General features: G+C 45.9%; 2 protein-coding genes across 2 annotated transcripts; one reads left to right on the top strand and one right to left on the bottom strand.

Moving 5' to 3' along the window:
• Window positions 1-1,839: 1,839 nt before the first annotated feature.
• LOC120107971 (collagen alpha-1(III) chain-like) lies at window positions 1,840-3,716 on the top strand. The gene is made up of 2 exons (XM_039121498.1): window positions 1,840-3,468; window positions 3,570-3,716. The coding sequence occupies exons 1-2, from the start codon at window positions 1,840-1,842 to the stop codon at window positions 3,714-3,716; spliced, it is 1,776 nt and encodes a 591-aa protein (XP_038977426.1).
• A 5,889-nt stretch (window positions 3,717-9,605) lies between these two features.
• On the bottom strand, window positions 9,606-16,011 carry LOC103697018 (protein JASON-like). Its single transcript, XM_008778778.4, has 7 exons — window positions 15,659-16,011; window positions 15,521-15,569; window positions 15,315-15,403; window positions 11,125-11,360; window positions 10,177-11,008; window positions 10,025-10,107; window positions 9,606-9,909 (listed from the first exon to the last, which is right to left on the bottom strand). The coding sequence occupies exons 1-7, from the start codon at window positions 15,809-15,811 to the stop codon at window positions 9,840-9,842; spliced, it is 1,512 nt and encodes a 503-aa protein (XP_008777000.1). The 5' UTR covers window positions 15,812-16,011; the 3' UTR covers window positions 9,606-9,839.
• Window positions 16,012-16,938: the final 927 nt, after the last annotated feature.

Genomic DNA, 16,938 nt, shown 5'->3' with positions numbered 1-16,938 from the left:
TTCGGTCTTCAGTCCTATCTCAAATTTATGCACACGATCTAGCTCATCCTTAACTAACCTTGGAACAAATTTAGCTAGCTCAGTAAATTTAGCTTCATATTCTGCAACGGTCATATTCCTTTATTTTAGATGAATAAAATCTTGCTCTTTCTGCATCCTTACACTCCGAGAAAAATATTTATCATAGAATGCTCCACAGAATCTTTCCTAAGTGAGTGGCTCCCTATCTTGCTCATATTTATGTTCCAGCATCTGCCACCAATTGAATGCCTCACCATGCAACATGTATGATGCATAAAGAATCTTTTCATCATCCCGGCATCTCTGAACAACGAACGTTGTCTCCATCTCTGTAAACCAAATGTCAGCTTCCAAAAGTTCCGTAGTCCCCTTAAAAGCTGGAAGAGTCAGCTTCTTGAACTCAGCTATATTACTACACTGCTCGTACTGCTCCCCTCATCCTTGCTATTGCTATGCATGGTGCAACTGCATTTGTTGTTGTTGAACTTGTTGCTGATGGAGCAACTGCAGCTGCACCTGCTGTTGCATTTGCATCATACCCCTTAACCTGACCTAAGCCCGATTCTTATTGTTCTATCTGAGTATTCCTGACAGGATCGACGACTCCCTCCTACTAAGGGGTGCCACCGACCTGCTGGGGTGTGCCACCATCTTACTTGTTTGGTGCTTTATCAGTAATACCACTAATAGTCTTTTTCATCCGACGTAGAAGCATCCTAACTTATATTCATCAGATAGCAGCATACCCATAATAAGCTTACCAGTTAATTACAAGTATTTAGAATAAATTATCATAATCATCATAAACTAACGTCCCAATGTTCCTAGTATCTGTCCACCTACACTCATGCTATGTCTGATTCTATAACTTATGATTTATCCACTTATGCTCTAATACCATAATACCATAATAATTGTCACTCCCCCGATCCGAGATCTCGAGCCGAGAGTCGTGGCAACCACCGCATACTCATAGAAAACTCTCCTCACGAGCATGAAAGACATCTCATCATAATATTATAATTAGACAGTAGAAATAATTTAAATAATAATATTTAAATTCTAATTAAATAATAGAGCTAAAAGTCTTACAAAATCGATAATATTTTAAAATCTTGCATCAATCTAAAATAAAATCTATTCTAAATAAAGATATCAAAAAAATTTCTCTTCTCTCTCTCTCTAAAGAATCAGGCATACTTTCAAACGGATAGTTAGAGCGAGAAGCTCCAGCGTAGTGTGAGAAAGCAAACGGCTAGTCGGCGGCGTCCTATCGGCGTCCGACGAGGCTCCGGCCGTCCGGTGTGACATTCACGGCGGGTGGGCGGGGCGGTGTGAAGCACAGTAACTTGGCTCGGCAAGTGTTCTCGGCTCCTGGTGACCTTCGGGCGGTTTGGGGGAAACTCCATGGACCGCAAAGGGAAGGCGCCGATGGGGAAGACGACGGAGGGAGCGGCGAGAGGACCGGGTAAGTCTAACAGCTTTGGGCGCGGGGGTAATTCCGGTGCTTGGTCACGGCCGGGGCCGTCGGTTACTCAATGGCCCACGGCTGCGGAGGTGGAGCGGCTGAGCCGCCGCTTCTCGGACGTCCTCCGACTACCGGAGGAGCCGATAGCGGCGGCCCGGCTGAAATGGGAGGGGTGAGCACTGGTGGCGCGCAGTTTCGGCCGCCGCATCCCGGCGGAGTGGGTGGCCAAAGACGTGGCCGCCCGGGCAAAATTGAAAGACGTGGTGGCCGTCCCGCTCGCGGACGACCACCTCGCCCTCCGGTTCCGGTCGACGGAGGACCGGGACCGTGCCCTGAGCGAGGGCCCGTGGATGGTGGCGGGGCAGCTCCTCGCCATGAGCCCATGGGTCCCGAATTTTGAGCCGGACGCCGGCACGGTGAAGACGGCGCTGGTCTGGCTTCGCCTCCCCCGCCTTCCGCCGGAGTATTGGTCGACCTCGAGCATCCTCCACATTGCGGCTAAGGCGGGCCGGCCGATTGCGGTGGACGGGGTCACCGAGCAACAGGGGGCAATGGGCTTTGCCCGTGTAAAGGTGGCTATCGACACCACGGCGCCCCTGTTGCCGGGGGTTTTGATCCAGGGAATGATGAAGGTGCACTGGCAGCCCTTCGTCTTCGAAAACGTGCCGGCGCTCTGCCCCCGGTGTGGGCGCATGGGTCATGCGGACGCCGCCGCCTGCCGTTTTCCGGCGACTGGCCGAGCCGCGGGCGGTTCGTCCTCGGGGGCGATGGACCCTGAGGGCGGGACAGACCAGACGCCTCCGGCCACTGAGGAGGAGAACCAAGGGCCAGTCTATGGCCCTTGGATGGTGGCGACACGGCGGAGAGTTCCATGGGAGAACCCTCCGCCGCGACCGGGGGAGACGATCGGGCCCGATAAGGGGCTTGGGTCGTCATCGACCCGGTCGCCACCCCCGGCGGTCTGCCCGACCTCGCCGGCGTCACCGGCGGACACCGACGGTTGCCAGAAGCCAACGAAGGTCGCGCGCCGCTGGTCGCCGTTGGCCAGTGGTGGGGACAGGCCGGCCCCAGCCCCCCCAATAGGCCCTGTCCGGGTTGCCTTGGTCGGCAACCCAGAACTCGACTCGATCGAACCGGGGGACCCGGGGCCAAGCCGGCGGGTCGACCCGGTCGTCTCGGTCGACCTGGCCCTCCCGCGGGCCGACCCTGGGCCCAGCGGGGCGGTCGTGGCCCGGGCCCAAACTCAAAAACGGCCCAGGCCCCCAGCGGGCCTTGGCCCACAAGGGGGCCCAGGCCTGACCACCCAAAATATTGGGCAGGCCCAACGCGCACGGGCCCAGCTGGCTGGGCGCCGCGGCCGTGGGCCGACCCGCTTGATCGGCGCGCCCTGCGCCAACGGCGCGCCGCTCCCCGACGACGCGCCAGGCGCAGGTGGCGCGCTGCTGGCTGCTGGCGCGCCCCGCACGGGGTCCGCGCCCGCTGTCGCGGGCGCGCCCATTGCTGAGGGCGCGCCCGTTGCTGGGGTCCCTTCCAGTGAGCGGGGCGCGAGCTCCTTGGAACGGCAGGGCCCGCGGGCCCAACTCGCTATGGGGCCGCAGGCCCTGTTGGCTCCGGGCCTTGGGGCTGGCCCGGGGGCCCAGGCGACCCAGGGCCTGGCTGGTGGGGGCCCAGGGGACTCTGCCCAGCCAGCCTTGGGTCCAGGGGATCTGCTTGACCCAGTTCCCTTGGCTCAGGACGAGCTGACCATGGCTGGGGGACCTGGGGCACCAGCAGGGCCCTTCCAGTTTAGCCCACCACGCCAGGAGCTGGCGGTGGGTCTGGGGCTCCCGCAGGCCGACGGCCAGGACCACCCCATGGTGGGTGCGCCGAGCGAGCCGCGACTGTGGGATGCTTTCGTGGACCCTGGAGGTGGCCCGGATGGAGTCTTCCGCTTTGGCCCACCCCCCCGGCTGCGGGGGTGCGGGAGGACGCTACCCCAGGTAGGTGCGTGGTGGGGGACTACCCCACCCCACACGCGGAGGGGAGCATGGCCGAGGCACCGCCATTAGGAGGGGGTACGGACCATTCTACTGCCGTGCAGCGTGTCAGGGCAGCAGTCATGGGGGTCGTATCCGTAGCTGGTGGCGAGGAGGAGGGGCGAGACTGCCGGGGCGCCGAGCCTGAGGATGGCCCCGCGACTTTGGGAGAGGATGAGTCTGAGGCCGACTATGTGGACTGTGACCCATGATGATACTTGCTTGGAATTGTAGGGGGGCGGCCAAGCCATCCTTCATGTCTGCCTTCAAACGACTAGTGCAGGTCCATAGTCCGGAGATCTGTTTTCCATGTGAGACCCGATTATCTGGCGACGGGCTTAGCCGCTTGAGACGACGCATGGAGAGGGATTGGGAGACCTATGCAGTCGACTCCCAAGGGCTGTCGGGAGGCATCTTGGTTCTATGGAGGCGGGGTGTGGCGACAGTCGATGTTTTCCATAACTGCTCCCAATAAGTAATCATGATCGTATCACGACCCGACGCTGCTCCATGGGTACTGTGTGGTGTGTATGCTAGTACGGACCACCGGGCCAGGAGAGTCCTCTGGCAGGAGATCACCAAACTGACCGCCCAGGGCATCCCGGTGGTAGCGATCGGTGATTTCAACTGTATCCAGAGTGAGGATGAGAAGCGGGGGGGCGCTGTCTTCACAGATCGAGTGGACAGGAGAGAGTTTCGGGATTTTGTGTCGCGGAACGGCCTGGTAGACTTGGGTTTCACGGGACCACAGTTTACCTGGTGCAATAATCAGTTGGGCAGTGCTAGGATTTAGAAGCGATTAGATAGGGCCCTTGCGTCCCCTGATTGGATCCTCTATTTCCCTACAGGCCGGGTTAGTCACTTGCCTCGGATTGCCTCGGACCACTGCCCACTGCTACTGTCCACCTCATCAGGTCCTACGCACCGCAGCCCCTTCCGCTTTGAGAAGGTTTGGCTGTCGTACCCCCAGTCCTGAGATATTGTTCGCGACGCGTGGCGGGCCCCGGTGCACGGCGATGCCATGCAACGGGTCTCACGCAAACTTGAGCTGACTAAACGGCGCCTTCGCCGATGGAACCGTGAGGTTGTGGGCAATATCTTCCGGCGACTGGAGGGGGTTGAGACTTCGATCGCTGAGCTGCAGAGGAAGGAAGACTTAGGAGGCGTGCTTCCGGAGGACGATATGGCCAATCTCCGGGGACTTCTTGCGACTCACCACTCGCTACTACGACAGCATGAGATATTTTGACGACAGAAATCTCGGGTGCAGTGGGTAAGCGAAGGTGATCGTAACACCAGGTTCTTTCATCGGTCGACGGTTATCCGGAGATAGAGGAGCATGATCCACTCTCTGCGAGCTGGGTCTGGACATCGAGTGGATGGTGAGCCTGCCATCCGACAGGTCTTACTCGATTTTTTTCGTACTAGATGGATGGAGGATGAGGAGGCCAGTGATGGGGACCCCCCTCTGACGGCGGACGTGGGTATTTGTGATGCTGAGAGTGTATCCCTGACCCGGCCGGTGTCGGCACAGGAGGTACAGGAGGCAGTATGGGCCTTGGCCGCAGACAAGGCCCCAGGACCTGATGGTTTCCCCCCTTCTTCTTTCGGCAGTATTGGGGTATTATCCGACTAGCGGTGGTGGAGGCTATCCAGTATTTTTTTGCCCAGGCAGCTATGCCTGAGGACTGGAAGGCCACCTTCATCATGCTAATACCTAAACGCCAAAATGCGGCTGAACCTTGTCACTTTAGGCCCATCAGCTTGTGCACAACCCTATACAAGGTTGTGGCAAGAATTATGGTGGGCAGAATGAAGCCCCTCCCGCCTGGTATCATTAGCCAGGAGCAGGGGGCCTTTGTGGCCGGCAGAAATATTTCCCATAATGTTATGTTGGCCCAGGAAATGATGTGGGATCTCCGACGAGCATCGAAGCGGCACAGCCTGATGGCAGTCAAGCTGGATATGGAGCGGGCTTACGACAGGATCAGGTGGAGCTTTCTTCAGCGGGCGTTGGAGGCATACGTTTTCCCCAGGCAGTGGATCGGCTGGGTTATGGGGTGTGTTCGGGGGCCAAAGTTTTCAATCTTGGTCAACGGCACACCATCACCTTACTTCGAGTCCTCCATAGGGCTACGGCAGGGATGTCCCTTATCCCTTTACTTGTTTATTATCTGTGCTGATATTTTATCTCGGTCTTTGCAGAGAGTGTGCGCCAGCCGGGAGCTGGAGGCCTATACCCCAGCCACGGGGGTCGCCCTATCACCCATTTACTTTTTGCTGACGATTGTCTTCTTCCGGCCAGGGCACGGACTACAGAGGCTCGGGTCCTTCACAGGGTGGTGGCGGCCTACTGCGCGGCGTCCGGCCAGAGAGTGAATTTTTTCAAATCTACCATCTCTTTCAGCCCCAGCACAGAGAGCGGAGTCAGACAGGAGATCAGAGGGATCCTCCAGATACCGGAGCAGGAAGGGACGCTTACCTACCTAGGCGTGCCTATTACTGGCTGGAGGCTACGAGTGGCAGAGTGCTCCGGTTTGGTGCAGCGGGTCCAGAGCAGGCTGGAGGGATGGAGGGCGTCCTCCTTATCCATGATGGGGAGAGTGACACTGGTCAGGGCAGTGCTGGGATCTATATCGGTGTATCTCATGGCCAACACAGTGGTTCCCAAGACGATCCTATTAAGGATCGAGCGCCTTCTTCGGAACTTCCTGTGGGGGTCATACGGTGGAGGTCACGGAGTGCACCTGGTAGCTTAGGAGCAGGTTTGTCGTCCCACTAGTGAGGGTGATCTGGGAGTGCAGTCCCTTATTGAGAGGCGCGAGGCATTCATCGCTCGGCATGCGGCTCAGTTCATATTAGAGCCACACGGCCTCTGGAGTCAGCTGATGGCAGCCAGATATGGCCGAGGGGCTTCAGGGGTGGCATAGAGGGGTCGATGAGTCTCCTTCATGTGGCGTGAGATCGGGAGGTACCTGCCGTCAGTATCGGCACACATCAGGGTTTTGATTGGCGACGGCCAGAGTATTGATGTGACCAGCAACTCATGGGTGGACTCCTTGTCCCTGAGCTGTTGGTTGACTATGTTTGACACAGAGGCAGTTGAGGGGCTACGGGTGTGCGACCTCCTTGCACCAGGAGGGGCAGTATGGGATGAGGCCAGACTCAGGCTATTTTTCGGGGTACACCTAGCTGCGAGGATTCGATCCCTCCCGTTACCAAGATGCAGGGGGCCAGATGTCAGGGTGTGGGGCACCTCGAGCCGGGCCAGTGTCAGGCTGGGAGACCTCACGCGCGCCGTTCAGCCAGGGTACGAGCTGGGGCCGGATTGCACTTGGATTTGGAGGTCCGGACTTCACCCGAGGGTAGCTCTCTTTCTATGGAAGGTGTTCTGGAACCGACTTCCTACGAGAGCAAAGCTGAGCAGGCGAGGTTGGGGGGTCCCGGCTGAGTGCGGGACGTGCGGAGCTAAGGAGTCAGTGGACCACGTGCTCTTCCAGTGTACATGGGCGAGGTCGACATGGCAGTGTGCTGGGATCCCGCAGGGGGCCCGGAGTGAGCGGCTACAGTTTCTCAGCGCGATACGGCAGTGGTTAGCCAGTTTACGGACCCGCGAGGAGGGCATTAGAGCTACTTGCACAGCACTCCAGATCTGGCTGGCAAGGAATGCCCGCACTCTTGGTGAGCGCAGGGTGTCACCGAGGTTTGCAGCAGAGCTTGCTCGAGCACAGGCCTCGGAGATCAGACCCACTCCTCATACAGACAGACCTTTGACAGCTCGGGACACCTGGGGTTCCCCCCTGCTTCGGCAGTTTCTCAGTTGGTGTTTTTCACCTGGGAGCCCCCACCCTCGAGCTTCCTCAAGGTCAACTTCGATGGGTCGGTTTTGGATGGCGGCACGCGAGGCGGTGCAGGCTTTGTCATACGGGGCCCGCATTCCAGGGTAGTGGCTGCAGGTGGCTGTCAGTTGTTTGATATATCGGTTCCTGGAGCAGAGCTGCGTGCAGCCTGGGCAGGCCTTCGACATGCGCAGGTAGTACTGCTGGCCAGCTCGATTATTTTGGAGGGTGACTCGGCCACTATCGTCCGGTGGATTCAGAGGGGATTGGGGGGTGAGGGCACAGACCATCCCTTGATTCGCGATATTGTGATGATGAGTGAGGGGGGCCATTATGGCCAAGCATGTATTCAAGGAGGCCAATGGGGCAGCCGATTGGGTGGCTGCCCATGCGGCCCACCACTCGGGGTATGCCCTCTGGTCGGGGGAGGCGGAGCTACCATTGACACTCCGTGAGGTATTGTTTGATCTTATTGGGTGTATTCGTACCCGTACTGTATGAAGCACCCGTTTTCAGCAAAAAAAAAATCTCTAATCACTCTCCTATGATAAATTTTCGAGTTAAGCTAATTCTCTGAATCTATAAAAATGTAAAAATTCATATAATAAGCTAAACAACCTAATAAGTAATGAATACCTTAATTAGACAATTTATATAATAACATAAAATATAAATACAAATTATGATGAATCAATATAAAGACATAATCAATTCTATTTCAAAATATAAACCTATTAAAAATCTACATATTTCAAATATTTGTATACGTAATTATAAATCTAATTTGAAACAAATCACATTCAAGTCTCTTGCCTTTAACTATGAACACACTTAGACCCTATAGCTAGGCTAGAAACAGAACCACATTTATACCCTACATAGTGGGCTAGAATACTGCATTTATATCCTACGGAGTGGGCCAGAATGCCACATCTATATCTGTGGTGGTTTCAGAAATAATAATAGTCAAAGTGTTAATACATAACCTCCAATTGGCAATGTTCAAAACATAGTCAGACTGAGAGTTTAAATTTGATACACATGCAAACTCTTTTCATAAAATAATAGATATATAATAATCTAATCGAAACATGCATAAACGATGTAAGAACAGTACATTATTCAACAATAATCTGACAAATATTATTCTAATTTACATATCTATTTTTCATTCAAATCACCATTTCATAAAATTTACAAATCACATATAAATCCATCAACAATTTATTCGATGTAAAGATAATATTACATAAATGAAGAATCTAGAAAAGACAGATCTTTACTTATAGGGCTGTCTAATTCATTATATATTTTTTTACTATTTTTATAGATTCAAAGAATTAGCTCGATCCAGAGTTTTTAAATATAAGAGAGCGACTAGAAGAACTGACACAAGTTATCTTAGATCTGAGTTTATTTAAATTGATATATTATCTTAGACTAATATTAGAATTGTGAAACATTGTAAGTTGAGTTAGTTAATAAAATAAAAATTGCATATTATTAGTTTAAATTATTCCGCTGCATATTTATGATATCATGTTGGGATGCCTTGCATGCTTGTGGAGAGAGCTCCCTATAAGTGTGCGGCGGTTGCTGCATCCCCCAACTCACGCTCTCGAATCGAGGGTGTAACAATTATTATGGTATCAAACCAGATCCGATCCATAACTTATGTGGATTAGAGACATTGCAGCACGAATCCATTGAGGCTAACCATAGGCCGATTATGATGCTTGTGATTAGATTTGAATGAATTTGAACTCTTAGCCTGACAAGAACCTAAAGTCTTAAATGGGGGGAGCAAGTGAAGACCCGTGCGGGTGTATGTTTAGTCCCACATTGATTATTCACTGAATAGATCTTAGGCAATTATATAAGATTAAGGAACCCAAATAATATCTTCTAATTAGTCTTTTTTTAATAAGGTCCTAGATTGTTACATCCAATCAGTCTCACAGATAACTTCATCATGCAATTGAGAAAGCCAATTGATTTTCTCCCAAGAACTAGTAATCAAGTACACATACCTTGGTTTAAAAATCGAAAACAATGGAGAGGTTTTTTTCTTCTGAAAATAATGGGTGCTATAGGCAACTGTTCTGAGGAAAAATCATTAAGGGAGCAAATATGAAGTCAGGACCCTATAGTCCATTATTTTTTATATGCCTGTCAGCAAATGCAATCCCCATAGACAAAGCAATCAACTATTGGAATTCTCCAGACCCAGAATGAAAATAATAAATAGAACAGTATAGAAACTTGAAAAATATAGACAACTATTCATTTAACCGTTCAAAAAAGAAGGTTCTTTTATACATTCCAGGCAGCAACCTCACCACTCAATGAGCAGCAGTCCAGAGAATGACAGGCATGCACAGGGGGCAAACCATCAATAGAACAACATAACAATGCTTTTAAGCAAGGTGTATACTCAATGGCTAACTTGCCATGCAAAATAAATCCTAAGAAGCATTTGTGAGTAATTAAGCTTTCTTAGAAAGCTGCTTTATTCTTTTCCTCGCCGTCATCCTCGAACACAATTGGTCTTCCATTGAGAAGGTTCCTGAAAATCAGAAACTTAAAGTAAAATAAACTGAAATAGCAAAAATCATGGGACCTTTATGGTAGTGGAGCATATGTTACATGAATTCAGTGTGAAATTAACAGGAGAAACAGACCTTTTAGGGAGAAGCTTCTCATCTGATAAAGCCTTCTCTAACCTTTCTTCAAAAGGTGTAGCATGCCAACTAACCTTTCGATCCTGATAAGGAATTCACTATTAAACTCTGCATCACCATGAAGAGAAACATGAGGACATAGAAAAGTATACCTCCTTATACTTGGTGGTTGTATTTGGAATTCCATTTCCATCCCACCACCTGGGCGAGATACGAGAAAGCTCATCAGGATTCCAGTGTGAAGCAACAATTCCAATAATAGGCCTGTCTACATCGGAACTTTTTTCAGAACAAGGTTGTTCCTTTGTAATATTCTTAATGTTCCTTATCTCATCCTTTGGAAGTGGAGGCTTCAGCCATTGAGATAAACTTGAAACAACAAGCTTTGGAGTATCGGCATTGGAGTTCAGATGTTTTCGGCTGTTGAAAGGTGGGTTCAAGCTACTCAGACTTTTACAATGGACAGATTCCTCCCTAGAGATTGTATATTGGTCTTGGCTTATCTTGTTATTTGGAGATGAGAAGCTTGGAGAGTCTAACAATTTTGAATCCTCATGAGCTGGAGTGAATGAAATCTGCTGTGTTCTCCCTCTAGAATCTGGACTGAAAGTTTCCTTTTCTTGCTCAGAATGATTAGCTGATCGAATAAGACAAGCATCTTGCCTCAGTGCCTTCAAGTGAGGTAAGTTCTCCACGGGCTTTAAAACAGGATACACATACTGTGTTTGAATCCCACCATTCCTCCCAGCTCTGAGATTCTCCTGGTTAGTTGGATAAACTGTTCCAGGAGTCTGCATTTCTTCAGTTAACGTCAATGGAGTTGAATGAGTTGAATCTTTAAAACCAAGAACTGGAACCTTGTCACCTTTAGATGGAGAAATATCCAATATAGCTGATTCAACCACTGACTCAACTGTAGAAACGTGCTTAATCTCCTCACACTGCACAATCTTTGTCAAAGTTTGATGTTCATCAGAGTTACAGCTGCATAAAAATCAAATAGGATAATAAGTATGATTTTTTTATGGTTGCAATGAACAAGGATTGTCATCTAAGATTTTATGGTTGTTTAAACATGTGAAGAGAATCAAGAAATTTACCCTCCAGACTTGTGTTCTGGAAAATCCGAATTATTATCCACTTGGATTGGAGCATCTGAAATTGGATTCAATTGTTCATCCCATTGAAGTTTCTTACACGATGCTACAGGAAGCCATGAATGGAAATCCGGATGTTCACCATCCTCTTTAGGAGTTTGAACATTTATTTTCCCTGATGCTCTCCGGATTTCAGCAGGAGTTTCAGGTAGTGAACCACATGACTTCAGGTATTTGGCCTGCTCAATAAATAAATCAGCAATTCAATTCTTTGGATATCAACATTCACAAATATGAATATCATAACACTTAAACCAATCTTTTAAGATAAATGGAGAGAAATATTCAAAAGATATATTAAAGGATAAAAAATACCAAGTAACACCCAAATGTATAAGATCCACAAAAAAATCATGAATAAATAGATATTTTGTAGAATAATACTGCAAAGGCTTATTAAAGAACCCAGAAAGGGAAATGCTCTAGCAGAGAATAGGAAAACCCATATGGACAGTGGTGTAATACATCTTCATTCAGGCTGCAGAATGCCCAATGGTTGTCTAATTTTTTATTTATTCTCTTGGTAACAAACATAATTTCAGAACAATGGGATTCATGTCACAAACTTTCTTCATTGAAACTGAAAAATTTGGCTTTGTTTCGTGGTAAGTGCAAGCCAACAATCTTCTTTTGCATCCATCACATGAAGACAACTGAATATTTGCCTATTCAAAAAAAAAGTATGGCAGATGCACTTTAAAGGGATGCAGTCTTCAAAACAACGGGATGAAGGGGGGAAAGAACTATTCACATACTCACCTGTCATCCACACTTCTCTTGTACATGTTAATGACATCCAGAATGAGAAGAGTACATCCGAATGAACGAAAAGAAATAGTGGTAAAACTGAGCAACTATTGAATTGAATGGACAATCTCATAAGGTCATCCCCAAATCACATTCACTTATAATGATGAAACCCCATTAAAATAATCCCACATAGCTCCACTTAAAGGAAATAACAATGTACAGGCTTCGTATATACACGCAATATATGATTTGGTACAATAGGTAATAGAGTGCATCACTAATACAAATATGCTTATTGATTGTTCGTCAGCCATTATAGTCTATATGCACTGATGAACGAACTGAATCCAAACATTGATTTTCACTTTTCATATCACCAAAGCCCAAAAACATCATTGTAGGACCAAAGCCCAAATCACATTCACTTATAATGATGAAAGCCCATTAAAATAATCCCATATAGCTCCACTTAAGGAAATAACAATGTACAGGCTTAGTATATGCACGCAATATATGAATTGGTACAATAGGTAATAGAGTGCATCACTAATACAAATATGCTTATTGATTGTTCGTCAGTCAATATAGTCTATATGCACTGATGAACGAACCGAATCCAAACATTGATTTTCACTTTTCATACCACCAAAGCCCAAAAACGTTATTGTAGGACCACCGTAGACACTTTGAAAATTTATCATCGAAGATTGAACTAATCATATAGAATCTTAATTAAATCACTGTGACTAAAAGATTCACTATATTGTTGTCCGAAATCTTCATTGCACTGTCTCCATAACATTGTTGCGAGTAGCCAGACAACTTTTGTAACCCATCTCTTTGAAATGATATTTTAATCAGCTGCAATTATAGGTATATTTTCAAATTGCTCTCCCTCTGACAACCAAATGACCTGTGGCCACCAATAGAAACATTACCTTTCCCTTCACCTGTTTGGTAGTCTTGGAGGTCCCCATGGTGCCACAAAAGAGCAGAAAGCTTTTTATTGTTGATTGGCCATTTCCTAGACAGATTTGATTTGTTTCAAATCATAAATATTTCCATCTGCTTTCATCTGTTCCAGTGAGGCTCCAAGATTCTGCTTCTTCCTTGTCCTTCCGCAATATTAGGCTTATAAGTTTCTCGCTTTGGTCAGCTTATGCTTTTTTTTTCTCAATTTTCTGGCCTCTTTCTCCATTTTTGCTTTAATCACGAACAATAAAATTAACAATATTTCCTGCTTAGTTTAATCCCTGCTTTACACATGTTTCAACCCTCTTCTCTTATAGCATTTATATCCATTTCTTTATAATCTACCATTTCTAAGTTTTCAAACTTCTTTCTTCTGTCTCACTTGTGGGGCTCACATGAAATCCAAAACCTTGCTAGGAAATCACCAATATCAGTGAGTCACAAGATTAGCATTTGTAGTTCTCCGTAATCCTTTCTTACAAGTAAGACTACCTCATTTCAGAATCAATTATTTGCTTTTGTGTGCATTAATCTTGAGTTTCAACCATCTTTAGCTCCTAGTGCACCTTAATGCCCTCTTGCTATCAAATAGACCCTTCCTGCAGTACGAATGACCACCTTTAACTAGGATACAGATTCATGTGAACCATACAATCGTGACCTGCTGACCCTCCACTTCTCACAAATGCTTTAGTCCAACACATCCTTCAGCCAGTGACACACTCTCTTCATAAAAATTGGACCACCATCCAGACTTTGGCATTTTCTTCTTCACTACCTACCTGCCCATTCTTTTCTAGCACGGGACCATTGTCCCTTAGCTTCCAGGCAGTCTTCCTTGTGTATTAATTAGTGCATGTGACTCACCTTCTAGTACATCAACAAAATTGATGGACCTGAATTTAAAGCTAGACTCCACAAAGAACCAAGGAGGGAGAAAATGCGCAAGATGGAGAAAATCCTAGGAGATAGGTATGGATCACGTTTTAATGCTTATGAATGAAATACAGACCAGTCAATGAGTGTCAAATTGGAGAGTTATGGCATCTTTAAGGAAACTGAAACAAGTGCTCGCCTATGGGCAATATAAATATCTTGAAATTATCCAAGTAAAATATATAAAAAGGAAGGATGGCTACTGAGAAGGAACCTTAAAAAGCTATGTCATGAGGCTATCAACAATGGCACATACGGAGTAGGTGGGCTGCTGGAGCAAGCAAATACCATTAAATGGAGCAGCAAGAGTTGGTGATAACAGGTTATGCAAAAACCAAAAAGAAGTCCCACATGAAAACCCAATCATATGCATGGCTCAGCCACAGCTCATAAATGAAAAAAGATTTATCTAGAATCCCATTAATGTCGATGAATCATGCTTTAGTACTTAAGCATTGGTGAAGCTAAACTTGGAACAAATGAAAAACCTATCAGCCCATGATCAAGGATAGAGAAAATTTCAGGAGACAGATATGGTCCTATTCTCATAGATATTGGGCCCTGATAAATTTTTGAAAATGAAAAATATAGACTGATCTAAGAGTCTGATTAACATTTTCATAATCTAAAATATCAAATAGGTTTATATCATCAAAAAATCCTTTTGATAATTCAGTCTCTCAGCATTATCCAAGCAACTTAGTAATTTAAAGAGCACCCTTCAAAAGTGTTGAGGAGATGGGGAATGTAGATAAATGAAAAAAGGAACTAATGTGAAGTGGTGAGGCAAAACAATTATGTCAGAGCAGGAAACCAGCGAATTCTCATTGAAAATTGGAATTATTCATGAGGAAATTGACCCAGTGAAGGGGCAATCAGTGACCAACAGATTCAGAAGAGACATGCTTTAGCTGAAACTAGGTCCTACTGGATAAAAGGGGAACAGGACATGAGGGACAGGGGGTGTAATGTTCAGTATTTTTGGAAAGACTGGTTGGTTCTGAAGGCCATCAAAATACTTGCAACAAACTGAAAGATCAAATTAGACCACCATGTAACATCCAAGATGAAGCAGAAAGGTGAACGCGATGATTATCTTGGATTAGGGTATAACCTAAACAAATACAAGGAGAAGGATGTTAGTTAGACAACGATCGGCAATGACAGAAAAACATATAAAGCACCATACTACAAGAAAGTAACCAGAGTCCAATAATCACAAATGGAAATACAAATATTTTCTGACAATATAGCAAAATACAAGCATAAATTACTTGGAAACATCAAATTGAAATCAATAAACAACAGAGGGCGCCAACTTGCCGAGCTGGTAATAATAAATCATAACAAAATTCACTGATATTTAGAACATAAAGAGAATTTTTGTCAAAAAACAAAATAAAACCAAGATAAAATAAAAAGATGGTCAATACAATAAGCTATGATTCTTGGAAATTGAATAAAACCATGCGCACCTCATGCTCAAGATCCCTGCTTATGTTATCTTTATCAAAATCTTCTTGTGAACATGGACGCAATGCTTGCCCACATGCAGAACCTCTCTCTTCGAAAATTTATAAGAAAAACAGGAAGAAAAGAAAGACTCAGTTCTAATATCAGAAATCAACAATTATATTTCCACATAAATCGAAACTCATAGGTTCCAAGATCAGATCTTTACCTTCGAACGGTGGCACAGAATCAAGGTGATTCTTTGAAATCAAAGGATCCTGGATAATCCAAACATAGAAATGGATCAAATAATTGATTCATCAAGGAAGAGACAATCACGCAATCCAAACGGAAGATTCTCTCTTACCCTATTCTTAAAGGGGATCGAACTGGCAGACAAACGAGTCTTCTTCCGATCATCATCGTCTTTAATCCTAAAGCACGCGAAGAAGCAACCCATGAGAGCGGCCTCTAAGAATCCTAAAACCTCTTTGATCACTCGGCACCTGGAGCGTTTCATAGATCAAGCAATGGAGAGGGGTCGCGAGAGAGAAAGAAGAGACGCAATTCCGGAATTGGAGACCTGATCGCGAACCAGACCCAGCGATCTCAGCAGGATTAGGGTTCGGGAATGGGAATTGAGGAAGAGAAAAGAGGACGAGGGGGATTTACTGCTTTAGGGTTTTGAAATTTAAATTGGTTTCAAGAGGGAAAAGAGGGGGTGAGAATTAGCAAGGAACGAAAATCGGACCGTTTTAAGTTCCATAAATGGACACGAGTAAGCTTATTAATCCGAAACACCGAACCTGACTGAGGGGCCCCTAACTCGGATCAGGTTGGGTCACATTTTTAATAGATTAAAGTTTTTATATATGTGAAGGACGTATAGATGGCTGTGATTTTTTGTGATAAATGGAAATAGATAAATAGCTTTTATATATGTGAAGGACGTATAGATTGCTGTGATTTTTTGTGATAAATGGAAGTAAAAGATTTTGCATGCATGGCAATTAATTTTTTTACCTATTTTTTTATATTATTTTTCTTTAGTGTCTCAATATAGATATTGTTCGAAAATATTTGACATATTATGCCAACGTAAACCAAATTGCCATACTATAAAGAAACTAGTAGTACTTCCAACAATTTTTGATGTTTTTTTTTTAATCTTGATGTTCTTAACTACCCAAATGAACCAAGCTAAGATTAGAAAACACAAGTACTTTCAGATTGAATATGAAATCCTTACATTCCTTTCAAAGTTGTGCTGTTGCTTGGGGAGTTTACCCTCTTTGGAGGCAAAAAGATAGAACTATCAAGAATGCATAGGTTAAGATGAACATATTGATTTAACCTAATTGAGATAGAAAACTGAGAAACTTATAGAGACAACTAATAATAGAAAGTTAATAGTACTAATTATCATGCTCAATTATCTATAAAGTGGCACAATAATCCCTAGGATAGTATAGAGTAGAGCAATTTTTTTCTTTGGATGAACAACTTTTTTCGATATCATGATTATGTCATGTGCTAGCAGAGTCTCCAATCTCCATTACTATATTTAATTTTTTATAAAAAATAATATCCTTTTTTTTATTTATAACATAATGAATATATAAAGGTTTTGCGTTTAAAATTGAACCA

Source organism: Phoenix dactylifera, unplaced genomic scaffold (assembly GCF_009389715.1).
Source record: "Phoenix dactylifera cultivar Barhee BC4 unplaced genomic scaffold, palm_55x_up_171113_PBpolish2nd_filt_p 001097F, whole genome shotgun sequence".
NCBI lineage: Eukaryota > Viridiplantae > Streptophyta > Magnoliopsida > Arecales > Arecaceae > Phoenix > Phoenix dactylifera.
Note: the sequence above shows the minus strand (reverse complement) of the source record. Positions and strands in the feature narration are given on the sequence as shown.

Bases quoted from the DNA above. Each gene is read 5' to 3' on its own strand.
- LOC120107971 (XM_039121498.1), top strand. From the start codon at position 1,840: ATGGTGGCGGGGCAGCTCCTCGCCATGAGCCCATGGGTCCCGAATTTT. The intron at 3,469-3,569 runs GTAGGTGCGTGG...ACTGCCGTGCAG, and splicing joins GCGGGAGGACGCTACCCCAG to CGTGTCAGGGCAGCAGTCAT.
- LOC103697018 (XM_008778778.4), bottom strand. From the start codon at position 15,811: ATGAAACGCTCCAGGTGCCGAGTGATCAAAGAGGTTTTAGGATTCTTA. The intron at 15,570-15,658 runs GTAAGAGAGAAT...TGGATTATCCAG, and splicing joins CGATCCCCTTTAAGAATAGG to GATCCTTTGATTTCAAAGAA. The intron at 9,910-10,024 runs GTCTGTTTCTCC...TCTGATTTTCAG, and splicing joins GAGAAGCTTCTCCCTAAAAG to GAACCTTCTCAATGGAAGAC.